Raw genomic sequence first — 23361 nt, 5'->3', positions numbered from 1 at the left:
AACAGATGATCTGGTCAATGTCTTCTCAATGTATACAAATTGGTTGCCAAATGTCTGACATTATCACTGCAATCACTACACCTCCAAACACTTCATTGACTGTAAAGCAATTTGGGGCACCCTGAAGTTATGAAAGGTGTGATATAAAGAATAATCTTTCTTCTTTTCCATGGCACTGCATTAGGATACATTGAAATAGACCAGAGAAAAATTTGTAAATTGGAAGGAGGTATGTTGTAAAGTCTGCAATTTGTATACATTACCTAAACTGCGCATAAAATAGGCAAGGTCAGAAGATCTTCACCAAGGGAAGATCTGGCTGGATGAGGAAGACCCTGAAGTTGACCCAAAGAAAAGAAGGTGGAGACAAAAAGCCAATGTCAATGGGTTGATAAATTAATCAAAAATTGAAATGTAAAGCAGGTAAAATTTATAATCCTCAAACAAAATTAGGATGAATATTGCTAAATGATGAATGCTACCTTCGATATCTCTGAGTCCATCAGAAAATTCTTCACATACAATCTTTTGAATGAGCACAAATATGCAGAGTATAACCAAATTGGCACCTATCTTTATTAAAATGGTAATTCATCATTACAGTAATGGGAAGCAATGGGAAATAATCAGTTTACCCAAATTTTTAAGCAGGGTACAGCCCTTTGGCAGATTACTGCTTCTTTGAGAATGAGTTACAGTCCAGAACATCTGTTGGTATTGTGCAGTTTATCCAAAGATACTGTTTCATATTTGGCAAAATTGACCAAACAAAAAAGGGAGGAAAATGCAAAAGCACTGTTGTTTTCATTAATACAAAGAAACATAAAATGCTCAATGTAAGCCTTTTTTTCCTCAGTTTTACACATCAGAAATCAAACTGAGAAAATAGCTACAGTAGTTTTTTTTTAGCACAAGAAACATAAGATACATAATCAATTTGTCACAAAAAAAAACTTTATCTGTTCCAACTAACGAAAGATCGGGAAAAAACTCTCTATACAGAGGTAGAGTCCAGTGCACAAGGCTAAGCAAGAATCACCAGTCTAAACCAGACTGAGCAAGATTCTACTGAGACCACTTTACATTTTAAGTAAGCATCAGACTGTATGTACATACATACAATAAATAGGTTATACAATCTTTGACAAGTTTAATAAACTTCACAAAAGTACACTTGTACTCAGATAATTACAGATATCATTAATGTTCATCTCACTAAAATTCACTCGCAGTAATGTTAACACGATGATCGGTCTCCCTAAAATACTTGGAAAATTGTGTATCAAAAAAATTAAACCGATTAAATCAGTAAGGGTGGAAAATATTAATCTAGATTTAAAATTTTGGTCAAAATGGATTGGAATTTCAGGTATTGATTCAATGATTAACACAACCTAAAACCTAATCCTGCTCCCCTGTTCTACTGCAGACATTGGCTTTTGCTGGGGAATGGTTTCATGAATGGCAGCAGCTCTCTGGGCACATCACCCCATCAGTCATTGTTTTTTCATGTGAGACTAGACAGTCAACGATGAGCATCACAGCCAGACCCAGTTCTGTCTTCTGTCGGCATCCACACTGCTGTCAGCAACGGATACTGGAAAGCATGAACCAGCTTGAGTGCCTGCATATTTTAAGTTTTAATGCTGAGGCCAATTGGAGCTCCCAAACTATTACTCCATTCCCGGTCTCTATGGCTTAGTACTAACCTGCACATTGCATTCATTCTCGGAGCCACTAGAGCAATGCAGTTAAGTAATTTTCATGTTTTATCATCGAGTGGAATTTCTTCCTGTTAGTCCACAACAATTTGCCTTAGATGAGCAAAATGAAACTGGAAGCAAAATCAATGAATGCACCACCTGAGTCACACTTATCTTGGACAGACGCATTGGCATCACTTTGCCCAGTGCTCAGATATTTCTACTTTTCTCACTCAACGGGCACTCTGTGTTTTCAATCATTCGTTTCATGCAAAAAGAAAATTAAGTAGGTGTTTCTGATAAAATGGAGCAAAGACCTTCCATTAACAGATAGGTGCAGTATCATCTGTGCTTCAGTTTCCATCAAAGTCCTACATTGCAATCAGACCAGTGCAAGATACGAAACTAAGCTTTATGAACAGTTGAAGTTTTGGACCCACTTGTGACTAAAGTTGTGCACTAGTGGCACAGCAATAAGCTTGATTTAAGCATGAAAGATAAAAGTTACAAAAGCCTAGTGTGCCTATTAAGGAATAATACAAAAGGAATTCCAAAAGGTTCCAGAAGAGGGTACTGCTGAGGTTCCTAATCAGAGCATCAGAACAGAAAAGCAAATTGATTTCATCTAACCCTGCACCCTCCCCCTCCCTCCCAGATCTGTCTGTAAATAGCAGACCCATGACAAAATCTGTCTGCATGTAATGGAACATATTGTCAAAAAGGATACAAAAGGCAAAAAAATTCTAAGAAATTAAGAATAAGAATTTTTTTGATATATATACATACACAATTTTTTACTATAATGACTGCATCTGCATGCTAACATAAGCTGACAAGTCAAATCTACACATGAAGAGATGACAGATAATAAAATAAAACTTTGAATATATTCATAAAATGATTAGCAATATGAAAATAGAAGTGGATACCCTAATAAAGACCGAAGTGGCATCTTGTGCTTCTGGACAGCCTCTGGATTATACAGAACACTGCAGCAAAACACAAAGATGATCGTGTACTGGGACAAAAACCATGTGCGGTCTCTTGTGGAATATATCAAAGGGCATAGGACCAGGTACTGCCCACTGTGGCAAGTTGCGTTTAGTGTGTGAAAAGACCCACGTAAGACAAATGTGCCAGAGCTGTACACTTCTTATGGTGGTTACTCACAGGACAGAAAAAAGGACACCTTGGTGGGGTGTGGTGATGGTGGTGGTTGGGGGTGGGGGATTTGTCTCCTTTAGGAAGATACTGCCTGTGTGTTTGGAATCGATGCAACCGACAGAACCTGAAGCACACCTCAAAACGAATTCGGACATGCAGCAGATCGTTGCTGACCATCATGTGACATTTCACACAAGTGGCTCATCTTTTCACACTTGTGAAAGTTTTGTTCCTGCAGGCCATTAATTTACCAGTCACACCTTTAGAATAAATTAAATTAAAACACTGCCACTCCACAAATTGCTTCAGACGCGCGATGAAAACGAATCTCTTGCTTTATCCACATGCCTCTGTATCTTCCCTGCAAATAGGTCGATTGTTTAAAATGACAATCTTTCTCCTCAATTTGCCAGCCTCATATCCCGCGTTTTCATTAGTTACATGGCTCCCCACATCAAAACCCATTTAAAAGGGGCTTAGAGGCAGTGAAAATGCTCGAGATGACAGTGCTTTCTCACAAATTCATACTGTTATTTTTGTTGTCTCCAATGAGATTTTCCATTTTCCTGTGCTACACAAGATGGAGGCACTGTAAAGGCATCTTGCCAAAGTCTTTAAAAGTCTCTTTTGCTCCCCCCAGGTAAAAACTGGATGGACGACAGCAAATGTACTCAAGCAAAATTGCCCACTGTTAGGGAATGATGGCCGGGGACCATCTGATCACAGTCAGATTATCTGCACTGGCTGAGCGTTTCCGAGCGGATTTCCTCAAGTCTTTGTACTTGTCCTCACATAGTCGGGATAGTGCCTGCAAAATTTAAAGGCAACAAGGGTTAAAGGTGCAACAGATGGTTTAAAGTACAACTGAACAAACAACACTGAAATTTTGGGAGCGTGCATGGGCATCATTCTCTACTTATAGACACTGTTTTAATGCAAGTTACTCAGGCAGTCAGAACGATTCATGGCCTTGTGCCAGCAACTCTAACCTTTGAACCTTCACACTTCAACTTGGCAGTTGGCAAGATATACTGCACATTCTGTGTATTTGTGTAAATAACCTTATTTGTTACACTTAAAGGAAACTGGTCACTGTCTATTAAGTTGTCTACTTACAAACCAGGCATGTAAGACAGCGGTCAACTGCAGGCTATTTATTCATGGTAGCAGCTATACAAATCTGATACAATTGTCATGAAAATATTGGCCCGGATCTTCTGAAACCTCTGGAAAAGTGTACAACTCTGAGTTGGACTCACAGACTTCAGATGATTCCAGCTGATTTATCCAAATAGTTGGAGGGAAGGTTAGAGAAATTAAAACCAGCTACAACTCCTGGGTAACTACAAAATGGAAACTCATGTCCCTCCCAAACAAGGGAACACCCTATCCTTCCTTCCAAGCCAAACTGAGCTGTCATCACCTCCCAGTCCAACCTCTTTATCGAACACTGTCACACCTTGACCCACCAAAATGTCCCTTCACCCACCTACGTAACAACCACCTAGTTGTCAAAGTACTGAACAGCTTCTTTCTACTCCTACATCTTATGATGTTATGGTCAGCTCGCCAAATGAGCATTATGACTTAGTGCTAATTTCCTGGTATTCCCCTGCCCCCCAATATCTCTGCATGTAGATGGTTATTTGAATGGAAACAGAATTGAAAAAGCTTGAAATAGACAGGAAATCAGACAGCACCCAAAGGAGAGAGGTGACAGGTTCAGGTGGGACATTCACCTGTCCCTCCCTCTCACATACTCATCTATTTCCTGTGTTCTGCCATCACTTCCCAGGTTTGCAGCTTTTTCTCTCCAACAGCAGCAGCAAGCATCTTTGTCTTGTTTAGATTCATTTACATATTTGTACCTTGCTCCCACTTTAAACGCGTCATAATGAAGCCTAGTCAACACTAAAGTAACTCTTAAGGGATTTGACTGTATTATTCACTTCCCTCCTAGGCATCCAACACAGAGACTGCTCCAATTAGGAACAAACTTTCTTCGAGATGGTGTAAAAATTATGACAAAGAAAGGTCTTTAAGAGTCGGTAGAATCAGGTAAATCCATAACGGAATTGCCTTTCTTGGGAATGATAAGCTTCTCAACAGATGAATGCTTCAGGCAATTCACTCTCTGATTTGTCCCTGGAACCTTATATAAATCTTGATCCCTCACTCTGAATAGTGCATTTCTCCTTATACATTGAGAGCTGCAGAATTCAAAGACCTTTTAGCTCTGTGAATGAGACAAGGGACTCGCTAAACCAAGGAATCACCCACCAAATGTATGCCTGAACTCTCAAGATGGTGTGCACTGGCACCATTCAGACTCTATTATATTGAGAGACAGGCTGCATGATTGAAAGACAGAGATCTAGGATTGAAATAAGCAGGTTGGCAAGACAAGCTCAGACAAGGACCATTATCTTTACCTGACTCTGGGATAGCGCATGGAGTTTAAAGTTGACACTGTCTGCCAATATCCAAACACCTCCCACCACTTGATTACAATCATCTTGTGTGTTATTGTAAAAAGCCTGTCATGAATATCTGCACCACTACTCTAACATTTCAGTTCTGTCTGAGAAAACTGACTGTATTGTTCCCTCAGACCTAAATGCATTTTCTCAAATGATTACTACTCCCAACTGATCGATCAATGCTATATACAGGCAACAGAATCATTGTTAATCGCAGATAACACCGGAGTAGCAGCATATAAATTAATTCAAGCTACTCAAGAAGCTTTCAAATCAAAACTGCCTACCACATCCCATTTATGTATAAGTGAAAAAAAACAGTCAGTACCCATTACACTCATAATTCAGCATCATCTCAAAGCAGAACATCTCACTTATAAAGCTCTATTTCATAATGCATGTCTTGAACAGGTTACAATTTATGTGTGCATTCAATTACAGAATCAAATTTGACTTGATTCTTGCAGTTAGGTATAAACCAAAATCTTGTTAATAAATCAACAAAGAATCAATAAAGTCAGGGCAGGTACAGGAACAAAGGTGCATTTCAAATGTTTCCTGTGCTTTATGGAGTATACACATATCAGAAAGTGCACAAATGTTTAAAATTATATTTCAAACCAGGCCACTATCAGGATACATTCCAATGTGGCTGAGTCAGATGCCTGTCTTCAATACCATAAATTTAACCACAATGTTGTTTCCTGCCATATTTTACAGGAAATAGAAGACTGTTTAGAGCAGTAAAATTATTTAATCAGTGAGTGCTGACAAGCTGACAGCTACATTAAGTAGAGTACGAGTACTTAAGGTTTTCCTCAACTTAACAGCAAAGCTAAAGAACTTTAAAGTTATTTGGTTCCAAAGGTTGGATTACAGTTGAATGAATACTTTAGCCACCTGTTTCCTCACTTCTTTTTAAACAACCTCTTAAGATTTTCACTTATAAGCTTTGCTGAGTCATATGGTGTTTGGCTTCTATTAACTTATTCTGATTTATGGCAACTTTTCAATTTTAATTTCACCTTATCACTGGATAAGTTCAGTTTCGCACTGAGGCATGGTTTTATAGTGGCTAGTAACCGTGCTGCTAAGATATCTAACTAACCATGTTTTGCGTATGATTCTCAAGAGTTCATTTCGAAAAGTTATTCTGGAATACTGCGTGCAATTGAGGTCTCCTTCCTATCAGAAAGATGTTGTGAAATGTCAAAGAGTTCAGAAAATATTTACAAGGATGTTGCCAGGGTTGGAGAATTTGAGCTAGAGGGAGAGGCTGAATAGGCTGGGGCTGTTTTCCCTCGAGTGTCGGAGGCTGAAGGGTGACCTTATAGAGGTTTATAAAATCATGAGGGGCATGGATAGGGTAAATAGGCAAAGTCTTTTCCCTGGGGTCGGGGAGATCAGAACTAGAGGGCATAGGTTTAGGGTGAGAAGGGAAAGCTATAAAAGGAATGTAAGGGGCAACGTTTTCACACAGAGAGTGGTGCATGTACGAAAGAGCTGCCAGAGGAAGTGGGGGAGGCTGGTACAATTACAGCTTTTAAAAAGCATCTGGATGGGTATATGAATAGGAAGGCTTTACAGGGATATGGGCCAAGGGCTCGCAAATGGGACTAGATTAGGTTAGGATATCTGGTTAGCATGGATAATTTGGACCGAAGGGTCTGTTTCCGTGCTGTACATCTCCATGACTCTATGACTTGCCTGTCCTCACATCATCGGTCCATTCCAGTATGAATCAATGCAAAGTCATTGAGAGGAAAATATGAATCAACTCCTTTATTCCTCAGAGCAGGCTCATTGTCATCAATTGCCTACATTCTCCCTTTGAGTGGCATAAGTTCAAGGCGACTGACCAATTATGTCTCTTATTGAGATTAATGAGCTCAACACAGATGGGAGTTTGAACCAGAAACTTTTCTCAGCCTTGTGGTCATTACCACAGACGCCCAAATGTCGGGTTTTAAAATTACCTAAACATGATTTCACAAGTACACATATGTAAGTTAGCTCACTGAATTCGAAAAGTTTGTTTTCAGACAGATCACCACCATAACTAGGTAACATCATCAGTGACAGTCTCTGGTGAAGCGCTGGTGATATGTCCCACCTCTCTATTTATAGGTCTTGGTTTCTTAAGGTGACTGATGTCATTTCTGGTTTCTCTTTCAAGGGAAGGTAGATAGGGTCTAAATCGATGTGTTTATTGATGGAGTTCTGGTTAGAATGCCATGCCTCTAGGAATTCTCGTGCATGTCTTTGTTTCGCCTGTCCTAAGATGTGTGTATTGTCCCAGTCAAAGTAGTGAACTTCATTGTCTGTATGTATAGAAACTAGTGATAGTGGGTCGTATCTTTTGGTGGCCTGTTGGTGTTCATGTATTATGGTTGCAAGTTTCCTGCTAGTTTAGTCCGATGTAGTGTTTTTTACAGTTCTTGCATCGTATCTTGTAAATAACATTAGTTTTGCTGGTGGTATCAATTGGATCCTTTCGGGTCATTAGTCGCTGTTTAAGTGTGATGTTAAGGGGTCTGAGTGGTCTGGAAGTCATTTTTGATATGTCCTTGTTGGAAGGTAATGTGGCTATAGTTTTTGGTTGCATTGTGTCTGCTTGTCTGGGTTTGTTTCTGAGGAATCTGGAGGTACCCAATAAACACAATCCATCGATTCCTCAGAATCACAAGTACTCTGTTAGAAAGCAATTTCCTAACAGGGCCAGGTCTACAAACAAGCATCATTTTTGGGAACGTGGCACAATTTCACCATGCTGTATGGCACTGCAGGTGAATCACAGTGAGAGCCCCTCACCTCAAGCTTCTGTGCTCTATCCCTGCTGAGCGGCTCCAATGGGAAGCTAAGGTTGTTGGCTTCTGCTAGGGAACGGAGATCGAAGTAATACTTTGCATAAACACTGGACGGCACGTTGATGTTAAACTGAAGCAACTCCAGAAACTGACGCTCCAGCTCATTCCTGCAGAGAGAGTAGACACATTATGAACAGTGTGTGAGCATGCCCGGAGATCCATAGGACAGATAGAGAAGGAAGAAAGATACAAAAAAAGGTAGACATACGATAACAGTTAATGTTACACCTACATAAAACAACAGCTGAAACATTGTTTCCAATTCTGGGTACATTACAAAAGATTATTGAGTTATTGGAAAACGTACAGAAGAGATGTACCCAAATATTTTCTAGGATAAAGAATTAGTTATTTTGGGAGACGAGAGGAATTGGGTCTTCATCTTTTAGCAGAGAAAGTGAGAGATGTGAGAGAGATATTAAGAGTCATAATGGATTTAGAATGAGCAAGGGAAACTGTTATTAATTGTTGAAGGATCAAAGAGGTAGCATAAGAAAATTCCTTTTCACATAACAATAAATGGGCTTTGAAACTTGCTGTGTAACCCGTTACAATAATAGCCTTTCAAAGGGAACTGGATAAATACTTAAAGGTGAAAAATAGGAAAACAAGGAGAGACGGTGTATGGAACCAACTGGATTCCTTTTTTGAAAGAGAAGACATCTTGTTGGGCTGAATGGCCTGTGTGTGCTGTACGTTTCTATCCAAAAAGATCTCACAAATAGAGACGTTAAACACAGTTACACAAACAGACATACTACATATATCAGAATTTTAAAAATATTATGGAAATGACAAGATCCTGATTTTAGACTTAACATTAATGCCATGGGCAATTATAAGTAGTCCTCCACTCAAATACCCAAGTTATAAAATTCAAAGAAAGAATGAAGTCAAAATACAGCCATATCTGGCTAGTCTCCAGATGGCATTTCAAGCCAATGCTTACTGCAGTGTACAGTTATCATGTATTATATTGTATTGTGTCACTATGGTCTTACTAGACATTAGGGCTGTTCTCTCATTAGACAGAGACAATTGGTGATGGTTTAACCTGAGGGCTACCATCCCTCAGGTCAGGTGGAGAGGTTGAGGAAGACAGTCCTTCATGATAACCTCAGTTGGTGATGGGAATTCAACCCACGCTATCGGCATCAAATGCTCCACAAACCAACTGCCCAACCAACTGAGCTCACCCACATCACATTCTTTAGAATGGCTGATGAAGGGCTTTTGCCAGAAATGTCGATTTTCCTGCTCCTCCAATGCTGCCTGATCTGCTGTGCTTTTCCAGCACCACTCTGATGTAAACTTTGGTTTCCAGCATCCGCAGTCCTCACTTTTGCCTACATTCTTCAGAAACCAACCAGCCAATCAACTGAGCTCACTCACATCACATGCTTCACAAACTAACCATCCAGTCAACTGAGCTAAACCAACCCCAATTAACATGACAACCTGAACAACTAATAAAAGATAAATATTGAAGTTGCTGTTCTATAAAAAAAATTTTACACTCCAGACTCTAATATGTGTCATTGACACTGTGGTTTGACTATTGTTGAGAAAAGACAAATACTATCAACGCTTTTCACCTTACAGCCGTCAGAACAATTCACAATTAAGACCAACACAAGGGAAAACAAAATGTACACTGTATGAGAGGATGATGCTGATTGGCTGGCCAGTGGACACTGATTTCCAGAAGGTAAAAACAATGACTGCAGATGCTGGAAACCAGATTCTGGATTAGTGGTGCTGGAAGAGCACAGCAGTTCAGGCTCCTTGGATGCTGCCTGAACTGCTGTGCTCTTCCAGCACCACTAATCCAGAAACTGATTTCCAGAACATGTCTCAGAAAATGCACAAAAGAACACAGGAACTGTGCCACATGTTACAAGAACTATTTGAAACCGTATTATAAGTATCAGAAACAAAGATGTAACTTTTGCACCACAAAAACCCTACAGAATCTCAAACTCAGTGAAGGGTCACCCCTACCTCCATGTTTAATTTCCTTGTTTTACAGGCATGACCAGAATCACTTAATTTTCAGCAAAGTTCAAGCATTCACTCAAATGTTTTTTTTAAATAGTTAATGCCTTGTCCTGACACCCTTAAATAAACCGTCAAATCATGTCACATCTGGTTGTAACATACGTTTCTGAAAGAAATCTCTTCAAAAGACTTGTCCTCCTCTCTGACATCTCGACAGGGGAGGCAATGGCGTAGTGGTATTATCACTGGACTGTTAACCCTGAGATCCAGGTAATGTTCTGGGGACCTGGGTTCAAATCCCGCCACGGCAGATGGAACTTGAATTCAATAAAAAGCTGGAATTAATGTCCTTTAAGGAAGGAAACTACCATCCTTACTTTATCTGGTCTACATGTGACTCCAGATCCACAGCAATGTGGTTGATCGTAACAATTAGGGCAATAGGATGGATAATAAATGCTAGCCTGGCCAGCAATGCCCCCATCCCATGAATCAATAATTAAAAACCCAGCCTTCTGTTTCTTATTTTTGTTGACTTTCATGCCACTGAGTACAGCTAGAGTCTGTTTAGTTACCACATTGCTCAACTGTTAGGATCCTCTTCTCTCTGAATGAACCTGCACACTGCCCGATTTCTTCTGGATTGTTCTTGACTTCTGTTGCTAGGCAGCAGCACTTGTGTCACTCTCTTCTATCCTTTTTCCAATGTATTGAAGTCCTCACCTCAAAAGGTGTAATGGCCTCATTAAAGTGCATGTAAACAAATCAAATCTCCTGACTCCCCTTTGCCAACCACAGAGAGAAAAAAACCCAAAAACAAAACTAATAAAAAAGCCTTTCCTTTTTTAAGACAAAGAAATAATTTCAACTTAACATGGCCTTGCACTTTGGAACCTAAGGCCATAGGCAACAGAACGAAGCCCTTCCTGATGAAGGGTTTATGCCTGAAACATTGATTCTCCTGCTCCTCAGATGTTGCCTGACCTGGTGTGCTTTTTCAGCATCACACTCTCGATTCTCCAGCATCTACAGTCCTCACTTCCTCTATAGGCAACAGCAAAACTATATAATGAATCTTCATCACACTATGTATCAAAATTTCCAAAATGCAATAAAACTGGATCAGATAATCCGCTCCAGCACTTTCAGACACCAGGGACACAATGGAAATGTCCTTGACATAACCTCAGTTCCGGGCAAGGGTTTTTGTCCTCATTTCTGCCAATGCAGGGTTCGAAGTAAGGTGAGGGCTGAGTGGGCTCAGGACTTCTCACTCTTTCTAACTCACTGGGGTTCTCAGAGATGTCATCTCCTAAAACATACCAGGGCCTCTCTGAGCCAGCTGACACCTTGTTATATTTTGTCAAGCTCTCCAGAGAGCAGGGCCACTTCGATAACTTTTAAATACTCAAAATGGTTTCCCCGATCCCACTTCTGACAGGCACAGTGTCTCATGTAAAGTTGAAGTAGGCCACAATCAAGCTGTAGTCTGTGGCTCAGCCATCTTAAAAACCAGCAATGGTGAAATGGTAACAGAGCGCCCTCGTCATGTTAAGAACGTAAGACCAAACCTTAACAGCTCCCTGCTCTTTTCATGTTGGGTGAGGTTAAAATCAAGGTGCACGTTTTCAGATGATATCAGCAAGGGGCAGTATATAAATGAAGAGGTCAAGAATAGTTTCTTGGGGTGTACGGACCTATTAGCATGGGACAGAGGAGAAGCTATGGCTGGAGATTCTGATATTATGGGCTGCCATGATGCCAAGGAGTCTGAGTAGTCTGCCCTCCTAATTATCTAACCCAAACTTTGGATCTGCTATGTAGATGGCACTTTTGTCATCACAAAATGGAACAAATTAGAGGAAACGTACAACATCATCAACAATATCCTGATAGGCATAAAATTCATAAAAGAGAAGGAGAACAACAACAGACGTCCATTCCTAGGCATGACAGTTGAATGTACAGTTAATGGGGAGCTTCAAACCAGTGTCTACAGAAGAACAACACACACGGATCAAATACTTAACTTCAGAGGCAATCATCCCAACACCCACCAACAGAGCTGCATCAAGACATTATTTCAATGAGCTACATGACACTGCAGCACCCAAGAACTACAAAAAGCAGAAGAAAAATATGTATACAACGTTTTCAAGAAAAATGGGTACCCAATAAGCACAATCCACCAATTCCTCAGAAACAAACCCAAACAAGCAGATACAACACAACCCAACCAAACACTATAGCCACATTACCTTAAACAGCGACTAATGACCCTAAAGGATCCAAAAGATACCACCAACAAAATTAACGTCATTTACAAGACACAATGCAAGAACTATAAAAAAAACTACAAACTAGCAGGAAACTTGCCACCAGGATACATGAACACCAACTGGCCACCAAAGACACGGCCCACTCTCACTAGGTTCTATACATCCAGACAAAGAAGGATACCACTTTGACTGGGACAATACACACAGCTTAGGACAGTTGAAACAAAGATATGAATGAGAATTTTTAGAAGCACGGCATTCTAACCAGAACTCCATCAATAAACACATCGATTTAGACCCTATCTACCTTCCCTTGAAAAACAAAGGACCAGAAATGACATCAATCACCTTAAGAAACCAAGACCTATAAATAGAGAGGTGAGACATACCATCAGCGCTTCACCAGAGACTCTCACTAATGATGTTACCTACTATGGTGACGCAACATTTGAAAACAAACCTTCTAACTCAGCGAGCTAACTTACATACTTAACATCAACCCGAGCTACAAATCTTCTCAAACATTCCTAATAGATTGGGAGTTTCCAAATTCAGAGGAAACTGGAATGAGGTTTTGAGGAGGGTGATGACAGTCATTTTGAAAGTGGGAGTGATAGTTCCTGAGGAAAGAGAATGAGCAAAGGATGTTTGTTGATCAGCAGATAAACAGAAATGCAGAAACTCGAGCAAAGATCACTGGCATATTCAGATCTCATAGGCCATGGTGGATACTGAGAGGAAGAAGGAGCTGTCAACATAGGAATGGAAGTGATAACAGGGGATAGATCAAAGTTAAATTCCGAGGTTCATTGACAGGATAGCTTCTCAGTTTGGAAAATTTAAGAAAAACCATTATAATGTTTTGCGATCACCACTGACTTGATTTTTGGTACTCACATGTCTTCCACCGTGATATCTTTAAGGATTTGGCAGTAGTCTACGTTCCAAACAGCCTGATCGTCCCAGACCTTGGATGCAAGCAGGATGGCGCCTAATACAATCCGCTTCCAGTTGCTAGGGCAGATGTCAATCTCTGCGTATGTTAAGAGTCTCTCAAGATAGACCTGAAATTAACAAATTAAAAAATAAACATTACAGAAATCAAACCAAAAATTTATCATCTGCTTCTTTATTTTCTCCCCTCCAACCTGTGTGGAAATCATTAATATTCACTACAACAATATGTATTTGTATCGCAAAGTATGATTAACGGAGTATAAATTTCTCAGTTTCATTACTGAGCGCTCTGAACAACTGGAGAGGTTACTGGAATGAAACAATACTACAGGCTGAACCATGGAAGCAGACAATGCATGAACATTCTACTGCTGGCCAGTTGGGTTTCCGATGCTGTTCCCTGTGCTGGCGAGTTTTTAAAAATTCTTTTTATTTTGAAAGACCCAACTTCAAATTACCCAATATCTAATTAAACAAATAATGTTGCAAATGCCACCCATGAGTGCTAAGAATTGAGTGAGTAAGGGAATTAGGTCAAGAGGGGGCAAAGGTGCTCTTTTGCTTGGTCAAACTTTTTTCACACAATAGGAGTTAGTTTATATTCTGCCACAGGGGAAGGAGGTGAGGATCTGATCATTGTCTCAGATCTATTCCATTCCTAAAGCTTAAAGTAGGACAGAAACTCATGAAAATACATATAAAAAGGGAAATTACTGAATAACATGATTAAGCAGTGAATTAAAACACATTGGGGCTGACTGGGAAGCTGATGTGGCATAACTGCAGCATGTCGGAGTGCCTGGATGATGGAGATCCTGGGCAAACTTACCTGAAGTAAGTCAGTGTTTGTGGCTCAGGGAGCTTCAACTCAAGAGTCATTAAACTGAAGGCTGTGCTACAGACACAGTGACATGTCAAGGAACAAGAAAGCTCCGTGGATATTTTCTACCAGGAGGTAGTTACACACCTTTGGACAGTGTCTTCTGATTTCATCAGTGGTCACCGAGTCAGGGGAGGGGTTGCAGCTGAGGCTGGTAAAGGGATCCAAAACACAGGAATGCTGGAGTCTAAACCTTTGCAGCAGTCTGATAAATTAGACTGACTGTCATTTGGTTTAACAAAACCTAAGCATTGTTGAATAAAAATGTCTTTCGGCTTGCGCTCATCAGGACAATTCACAAGAATACCAATTTAAGGAGAACGGTCTGCATGAATTGCTACAATCCACATGGTACTGTTAGGGAGGGAGTTCGAGGACATTGACCCAGTGATAATGAAGGTACAGCAATATAGTTCCAAGTTAGGATGGTGTGTGCGACTTGAGGAGTGATCTTGCATGTGTTGCTGTTCTCATACATCTACTATTCTTGCTATTCTTTGTGCTGTAGGTTGAAGGTTTGAAAAGGCATCAAAAGTAATAGTTAGCGTTAGGTAGGTAGGTATTATAGTACATAGTTGGTAACTGGTTTGGTATTATAAATATAACTGATATAAGGGGAGATGACTGTACATAAAACCCTATCTGCCTGCAACACAGAGCAATGTTAGTGGTGACAATGGTTTCATTTATGAATTTAAATGAAACAACAAAATCCCTTTGAAAGAATATTTAAGAGCAAACATTATATTTGTAGTAGGTAGTTACAAGACAAAAACTAATCACTCAGGCCATTTTTCAAAATTGCATTTACGCTCAACAAAAGCCTCCTCCTCTCTATTCCATCTCAACCTATTAACGTATGTTGTTGCATTCATGCCACTCTTTGGATAATGTAATCTTTTTGTGAATATTGTTACTGTACTATGATTACACGTAATCCATAAGAAAAAGTGAAAACATCTTCCTACATTGACCCTATCAAACTCTATTAGCACATCACTCAGTCTTAATTAGGGAAGTTTCCCAGGCTGTTCATTCTACATAGACGAGAAGACCACCTTTAAACGGTAAAGCTAATCCTCACTTAAAGTTGTGACTACATTCCTGAAAATTGTGTCTTTAAGCGAAGCCTGATTTCTCATAGGAATTATAAAGCTGGAATGGAGATCCTGCAGACATGCTTAGAAAAAAAACATCAGGTTGAAATACTGTACTGCACATGAGCAGAACTATGTAATATAAACAGAAATAATTTGCAAAACTAAATAAACTACTAAATACAAGTAAGGTCATTAGCCAGTCAAGTCCTTTCTCACAGGAAAACAACTTTAAAACACTATTCAGTTTAAACTGTGTGCATTTAAAAAGGCTCACTAGATTAATTCAACAGATGTTGGGCATGTCGAGGAGAGATTGTGCAGTTTAGATGGTTGAGAGGAGATCTAATTGAAATATGGAAGCCCTAAAGGGGATTGAAAATGTAGGTGTAGAAAGGACGTTTTCCCTTCTGGGACAATCTGGAATGAGATATCATAGTTTTAGGATAAAGGGAAGCAGATTTAAAACAGATGAGGAGGAATCACTTGGCTCAAAGGGTTATGAATCAGTGGAATTCACTTCCCCAGATTGCAGTGGATACAGGGTCACTGATTAAACTTATGGAGTAGATGGACAGTTTTTTAACTAGGAGTAGGTTGAAGGGTTACAGAGAATAGGCAGAAAAGTGGAGTTGAAGCCAAGACATGATCAGCCATGATCGTATTAAATGGCAGAGTCTGAGGGGCTAAATTATCAACTCTACTCCTGGCTCTTAGGTTATTATGTCCTACATTGCAAGTAAAATAACCTGCAAAACAAAATAAATTTTAAACACAGAAATACAATGTATATGCAAGTACTGTAAATAGATTACATTCTAAAACCGCTCATCTGAAGTTTTCATGGATGAAGCCCCACCCAGTGGCAGAAACTAGTTGGTGCAGGAAGAACTAATTGCACCAATCAACTCATACCATGAGGCGGAGTGCAGACCTACAGTAGATTTTCAGAATGGCAGCTGGGTCAGAAACGGATACGAGAAACTCCAAAGATAAGGATGTAGGGTGGGAAAGGAAGCAGGGAAGGGGCAAAGAGGGCAGGAAGAAGGCTGGGGGGAAACTGAATATAGGAACAAAAGCATGAGGGAAAGGTCTCAAAAGCAGGTAGGCCACAGATGAGGGAGTCTGGAGAATAATGTTACTCTCACAACATAAAACAAAGTTAAAAATCACACAACACCAGGTTATAGTCCAGTAGGTTTATTTGGAAACACTAGCTTTCAGAGCACTGCTCCTTCATCAGGTGGTTGTCATCTGATGATAATGGAGCAGTACTCTGAAAGCTAGTGTTTCCAAATAAACCTATTGGACTATAACCTGGTGTTGTGTGATTTTTAACTTTGCACACCCCAGTCCAAAACCGGCACCTCCTAAACATAATATATTTGTTTTATCACAATTTTGTTACTGAAACTTAAGTGAAACAATGTTAACAGAGTCAACTTTAGACACAGATCTTTATAAAAAAGAAAATACTTCACAATACTAAGAATATTGCTATACAATAGGAAATGCAGAATAAGACAAACATAATGCTGACACCAGGTAGTGTTAGCCATGTAATTACGGTCATGATGAACTAAAAGTGGAGCAAAGTGGGGAAAAAAAAGTTCATGACACAAGCAAAACAATTCAATGGGATTCTGAGGAAAGTAAACCTCTCCATTTCAGTCTCATGATGAGTGTGGTAGTGACGGAGTGCAAGATGAAGGTGATAGGTGGAGTATCAATCAAGTGAGTTGTTTTGCCCTGGATAATATCAAGCCTTTTTGTTTTGTGTTGTTGAAGCCACAACTATGCAGACAATGAAGAGTATTCCATTATTATGATTTGAGCCTCGGAGATGGTTGACAGGCTTAGGGGAGACAGAAAGTGAGTTACTTGCTGTCAAATTCCTAGTCTCAGAGCTGTTCTTGTAGAGACTGAGTTTATATGTCCAGTCCAAATCAGATTCTGGTCAAAGGTAAATCCTAGCATGTTGACAGTGGGGGACTTAGTGATGGGTAATGCTACTGAAAGTCAATAAGCAATGATTAGATTTTCTCTTGATGAAGATTTGGTTTTTGTTTTGCATTTGTGTGGTGTGAATGGTCATTGCCACTTTTCAGCCCAAACTGGATAGTGCCAGGGTCTTATTGCATTTGAACACGGGCTGCTTCAATATCTGAGGTGCTGTCAACAGCACCAAACATTGTGCAATCATCAATGAACATCCCCACTTTGACCTTTATCATGAAGAGAAGGGTCGTTGATGAAGCAGCTGTCGCTTAAGGACACGAGCCTGAGGAACTCCTGCAGGGATATACTGGAGCTGAGATGACTGATCAACAACAAAAAAATCTTCCCTTGTGCTAGGGCCAATAACGACGAGTGGTGAGTTTTCCCCTCCCCCGATTCCCATTGACACAAATTCTGGTAAGGCTCCTTGAATGTGGGTTTGATGTCAAGGAGAGTCACTGTCAACACACTTCTGGAATTCAGCTCATGTTCATGTTTGGGCCTAGGCTGTCTCATAGACTAAGTGCCAGTGAGCAAGTTGTTCCTTTACAAGTGCTGCTTCATAGCGTTCAACGGCCCCTTCCATAATTCTGGACATGCTTCAGAGAAGACTAACAAAGCAAAATTAGTTAGGTTGGATTTGTCCTTTCTTTTGTGACCAGGTACATGTCAGTGCTGTAGCTGCACTGGAACAGCTAGCTCTGAAGCACAAGACTTCAGTACATTTTTTCTTGAGGTCATGGCCAACAGACTTTGCAATCTCCAGTACCTTCAGCTGTTTGACATTATATGGGGTCATATTTAGTGATGTTAGTTTTGGCATCATACTTGTCATATAAGGAGTATTTGAGGACTCTGGGTCTGTGCTCTGAGGGGACCATGCAAGTCAAAATGGTTGTTAAGACAACTAATAGGATCCTTGGATTTATAAATAGAGGCATATGGTAGAAAAGCAAGTTGAGGTTAGTCACGGAAGGATTATTCATGTTGGGCTTGAGGATTCATCAGGAGGAGTTGCATCAGTGTCTGAAGTTTGCCAGAAGAGAGACAGGTTTTCTCAGACTAGCATTTCCCAGGCAATCAATTAATCAAGTAAAACACCTTGGAACCGTCACTAATCTCAGACTCTGATCAGAGTCGGAGACATTCACAGAGAGTAGAGGCCTATCTCAGCTTGAAAGCTGGTCTCCAGTGATCCAGAGAGCAGAAAGTGTAGGCCACGGAAGTTGGCAGGTTTAATAGGCTTTTGATTGCAGGTTAAAGATACTTATGTAGAATTCAATAAATTGTGCCACATTCTTAAGAAAACAGCAACACTGCAAATGCAACCCAAGTGTGTTTAGAACGGTTAAAAATTCCACAAGAGAGGACAGCTTCAAACTAAAGAAGTAACAGCATAAAAATGCAGTTTTCCATCGAATCATTGGATCCCTACAGTGCAGATAAGGCCATTTGGCCCATCTCCTCACCGAAGAGCATCCCATCCAGGTCCCTCCCAACCGCCCCCTACCGTATCCCTGTAACCTTGCATTTCCCAGGGCTAATCAACCTAGCCTGCACATTCCTGGACGCTGTGGGAAATTTAGCATGGCCAATGCACTTAACCTGCACATCTTTGGATTGTTGGAGGGAACCAGAGCACCCGGAGGAAACCCAGGCAGACACGGGGAGAATGTGCAAACTCCACACAGACCGACAGCCCGAAGTTGGAGTCGAACCCAGGTGCCTGGTGTTTTGAGGCAGCAGTGCTAATCTCTGAGCCTGAACTGATTTACACAGAAAATAGCAGCTTGTGGCAATAACAGCCAAGGGAGGTCATGGAAGATCACAGCATCAACAAATTGGATGGGTTGTCTGAGCACAGACTTAAATACTTGAAAGGACCTGAGAGGACACGAACATTTCCTAGACGGGGAAACTGGCCTGATGGAGAGAAAACACCATAAGTTTTGCACGAAATAATCATCTAAAGAGGAACAAGACCTGAATAGCTGATATAATGTTTACCCGACTCACAAGAACACTCCACAGAAGTCTAACAATATTTATAAAAATGAAGAGATAAAGTTAGGGCAACTATGTACCGAACCCCATGTTTTGGCTGTACATATTGACTAACACTACTTCAAAATCACTGACCACAGAGAATTTTGTTTCTCAGATATTCCAGGACAATAAGCAAAACATGCTTTAGGGAGCCACAGAAGCATTTTACTTCTTTATTTATTCACAGGATGTGGGCATCTCTGGCTAGACAAGCTTTTTTTGCCCATCCCTAATTGCCCAGATGGCCGTTGAGACTTAATCACATTGCTGTGCTTCTGGACTCACAAGTCGGCCAGACCAGGTATGGATGACAGGTTTCCTTCCCGAAATGATTAGTTAACCTAATGAGTGAACTCAGAGAATTCTCTGCTCAAAAACACATTCAAATATGCTTCCAAATGTATTCGAACATACCAAAACACAAGAATCTCAACTGCTTTTGGAATCTGTATTCCTCTACCCCAGTGACACTCAGCAGAGTTCCCCACAGCTTATTTAGCAACTCAATCAGAAGCATCATGTACAGCAATGTACACATATTCTACATTAACAAGATGTGTTCAAAACATGTCACTCATTTCATCTCCACATCTGACAACCTGTTCTGAAAACAGAAATGGTTGCATGATAAGAAAATTCAGTTGCAATGGTAATTTAACACAATATAATTCAATACAGCACAAGAACAAGCCCTTCAGTTCACCAAGCCTACGCGAATTCTAATCCTTATTTCGACCCGGTACTTATTGCCCATACATGGTTTCTATTCTTCTGTTCACTTCCTGCTCATGCATCTATCAAGATATATCTTAAACGTTGCTAATGTGCCTGCTTCCATCATCTCTACTGACAGTGCGTTCCAGGCACCCACCATCTTCTGTGTGAAAAACTTCCCCCTCACTTCTCCCCTGGACCTTCCTTCTCTCACCTTAAACCTCTGCCCTCTTGCAGTTTTTCCACCGTGGGGAAAAAAAACCTTTGACTACCCTCTCTATTTATGCTCCTCATAATTATGTAGATCTCTATCATGCCGGCCCATTAGCTCCTGTCTTTCCAGAGAAAACAATCCGAGTTTATCCTCATGACCAGAACCCTTCGGACCAGGCAACATCTTGGTAAACCTACTCTACATCCTCTCCAAAGCACTAATGTCCTTCTGGTAGCATGGCAACCAGAACTGCACGCAATATTCAAAATGTGGCCGTACTAAAGTTTTGTACAGCTGTAATATATCTTGCCTCTTTTGCATTTGATGCCCTGGTCAATGAAGGCAAGCATATTGTATGCATTCTTGACTAAGTTCATTGTTTTCTGAACAGATATAATAGTACAAGACATTATGAAGTATGTCTACGTTTCTGCTGAAAACAAATGCTCCATATAGTCTGAAGTTGGAAAAATGGTGCAGTCTAATCTTGACCCAATTCTGTCTGACTGTCCTTTCAAAAGGGTTTTCAGCACTGTGCTTGGTGAGAGCTGGATGAATTTGCTCAAAAGGCTAGCTTGTGAAACAGGGGCTAACAATGGGTGAGAGTAACAATTTAGTGCAGAGGAGAGGAATAGCTGCTAAATAATTTAAACCGAGGGTCAACAATAAGTATTGCAAATATTAACAATTCAAGTGGATAAACAATCAAATAGGATCAATCAAAATGAACATCAAAGGGAAATGTATCACATTAAATTAACAATGAGATATTAAATAGATATTTAAGAAAAATCTATTTGCTTGCAATGTTGCTTGCAGGATGTGGGATCACAGGAGCCTGTGTGCATTCTGGGTGGACACATGTACAGTACTTTGAGTTCTCAAACCCAAATTCAGTGTTTCTCAACTTGAGGAATAGCTGAAGTCACTGCAGGACATACCACAGGCTGAAAGTTTCCAGGAATCAATTATCCAGGATACAATCCCTGTGAGATCCCAGTGAGGTCAGAACAATACTAAATCGGATACTGTTTACGCCAGTCGAAGGAAGCAGAATCGGTGGGAATCTACTATGCAGCCACCTGCCAGTGTTGGACACTGTGCCTGCAGGATGGCTGTGGGGGAATCTAAATAGGGCTTACATTTTCAAACCAAAGGTTTCCCATTCAACTCAGCAATGGGAAAGAATTTCAACCGTAGTCAGTTATTAGCTTTTGGATGTTATTACCCCAGGTAGCAAGTTTTTATTCGTTCATAGGATGAAGGTATGGCTGATTGGACATGCCCTTACTTGCCCAGAGGGCAGTTAAGAGCCTCTCTTTCCTGAGAGGACAATAGTGAACGAGAGCAGTTTTTAATGACAATCAACAGCGGTCACATGGTCGCCATTAATTAGCTTTTTGTTCCAGATGTTTATGATTTTTATTAGGACAGCACCACAGCATTGCTGTCTCATAGCGCCAGGGTCTGAGTTCAATTCCACCCTCTGTCTGTGTGGAGTTTGCACATTCTCCCCATGTCTGCGTGGGTTTCCTTCGGGTACTCCGGTTTCCTCCCACAGTCCTAAAATGGGCAGGTTAGGTGGATTGGCCATGCTAAATTGTCCATACTGTCCTGAGGTGTGTACACCAGGTTGATCAGACATGGGAAATGCAGGGTTACTGGGGTAGGGTAAAGGGGGGTGGTGGTTCTGGGTGAGAAGCTCTTCGGATGATCAATGTGGACTCGATGGGCTAAGTGGCCTCTCTTTGTACTCTAACAATTCTATGATTCTATGAAATCGAATTTCACCACCTGCCATGAAGGGATTTCAACCCGGTCCCCAGAGTCTGAGGCTTTTGAATTATTAGTCCAGGGATATTCCCCATTATTTCACCACTTCCCAGGCATATACTGAAGGATGAGCTAGTCAGATATTAGTCTTAAAGAGGGAGTTGTAAAAGTCCTGGAAAGCAAGCAGAAAAGTAAAAGGATAACATCAGTCAGATCAGTCATGTCCCATTGAACGGGAAGAGCAGGCTCCAAGAGAATTGATTTTGACTAGCTCCTATTTCTTTTGTTCTTTTCAGAGAAGAAAAAATTCATCCTTCACATCACCTTTGGTTCTTTCAACAAGCATTATAAATGCATGTCCTCTGGTTCTCAAACCTTACACTAAAGGGAACCATTTCTCCCCATCTGCATGGTCCCAACCCCTTGAGTTTTGAATACTTCTACCAAATCTCCTCTCAACCTTCTCTCTCCCCAAATCCACAATGCCCTGACCCCTTGCGCTATCAGATATCTCCATCAAATCTCTTTCCCCAAGTCCCAACTTATCCAATCTACTCATGTGATTGAAATCCCTCAACCAGGGAACCGATCTTGTAAATGTTTTCTGTAAAATCAATTGGACATATTATTCCAGTTGAGGCTAAACCAATGTGTTACGAAAGGCTCTTCATAACTTGCTTTTAAATGTCATACCTCTATTTAAAAAGCTCAGGTCCCCATCTGCCTTTTTAACCACGCTCTCCACCTGCCTTGCCACCTTCTGCCATTTCTGGAAATACATTCCTGTGCTGCCATCTTGAGAATGACACCCTTAGTTTGATCTTTCTGCCAAATGATATCACTTCCCACTTGTCTGCAACAAATTGCATCTGCCACATGCCAGCCGATTCCATCCATCTCTGTCTAGTTGAAGCTTATTTATTCAACTCAAGTTTTAGGCCAGCTCCAAATTCTGAAATTGTGCTCAAGTCTCAGCCTTTTATGTCTGTCAAGAAGAGCATTGGTCCTGGTGATCAACTCCACATTCACTAAGTCCGCAACTAAGTTGTGGTTGCATTCCTGAAAATAAACATGCTCCCATAAAAATCAAAGTTAAGTCTGGAGTTAGGTTCCTTTAGATGTTTGTTGCTTAGAATCAACAATGTACATGTTGAAGTACTGCGAACACATAATGTTCCTCTCTGAAATAAC

General features: G+C 40.6%; 1 protein-coding gene across 4 annotated transcripts in view; it reads right to left on the bottom strand.

Annotated features, from left to right (window-relative positions):
- Positions 1 to 547: 547 nt before the first annotated feature.
- Positions 548 to 23361, bottom strand: part of ccny (cyclin Y) — a 239501-nt gene continuing 216687 nt past the window's right edge. For all 4 annotated transcript variants that reach the window (XM_072576132.1, XM_072576133.1, XM_072576135.1 and 1 more), the window contains exons 8-10: positions 13389 to 13555; positions 8159 to 8321; positions 548 to 3675 (exon numbers count right to left, since the gene is read on the bottom strand). In XM_072576132.1, coding sequence (XP_072432233.1) covers positions 3559 to 3675; positions 8159 to 8321; positions 13389 to 13555 — 447 coding nt within the window. In that variant the 3' untranslated portion in view covers positions 548 to 3558. The remainder of the gene's footprint in view (positions 3676 to 8158; positions 8322 to 13388; positions 13556 to 23361) is intronic.

The sequence above is a fragment of the Chiloscyllium punctatum genome, chromosome 8, assembly GCF_047496795.1.
Source record: "Chiloscyllium punctatum isolate Juve2018m chromosome 8, sChiPun1.3, whole genome shotgun sequence".
Taxonomy (NCBI): Eukaryota; Metazoa; Chordata; class Chondrichthyes; order Orectolobiformes; family Hemiscylliidae; genus Chiloscyllium; species Chiloscyllium punctatum.
Note: the sequence above shows the minus strand (reverse complement) of the source record. Positions and strands in the feature narration are given on the sequence as shown.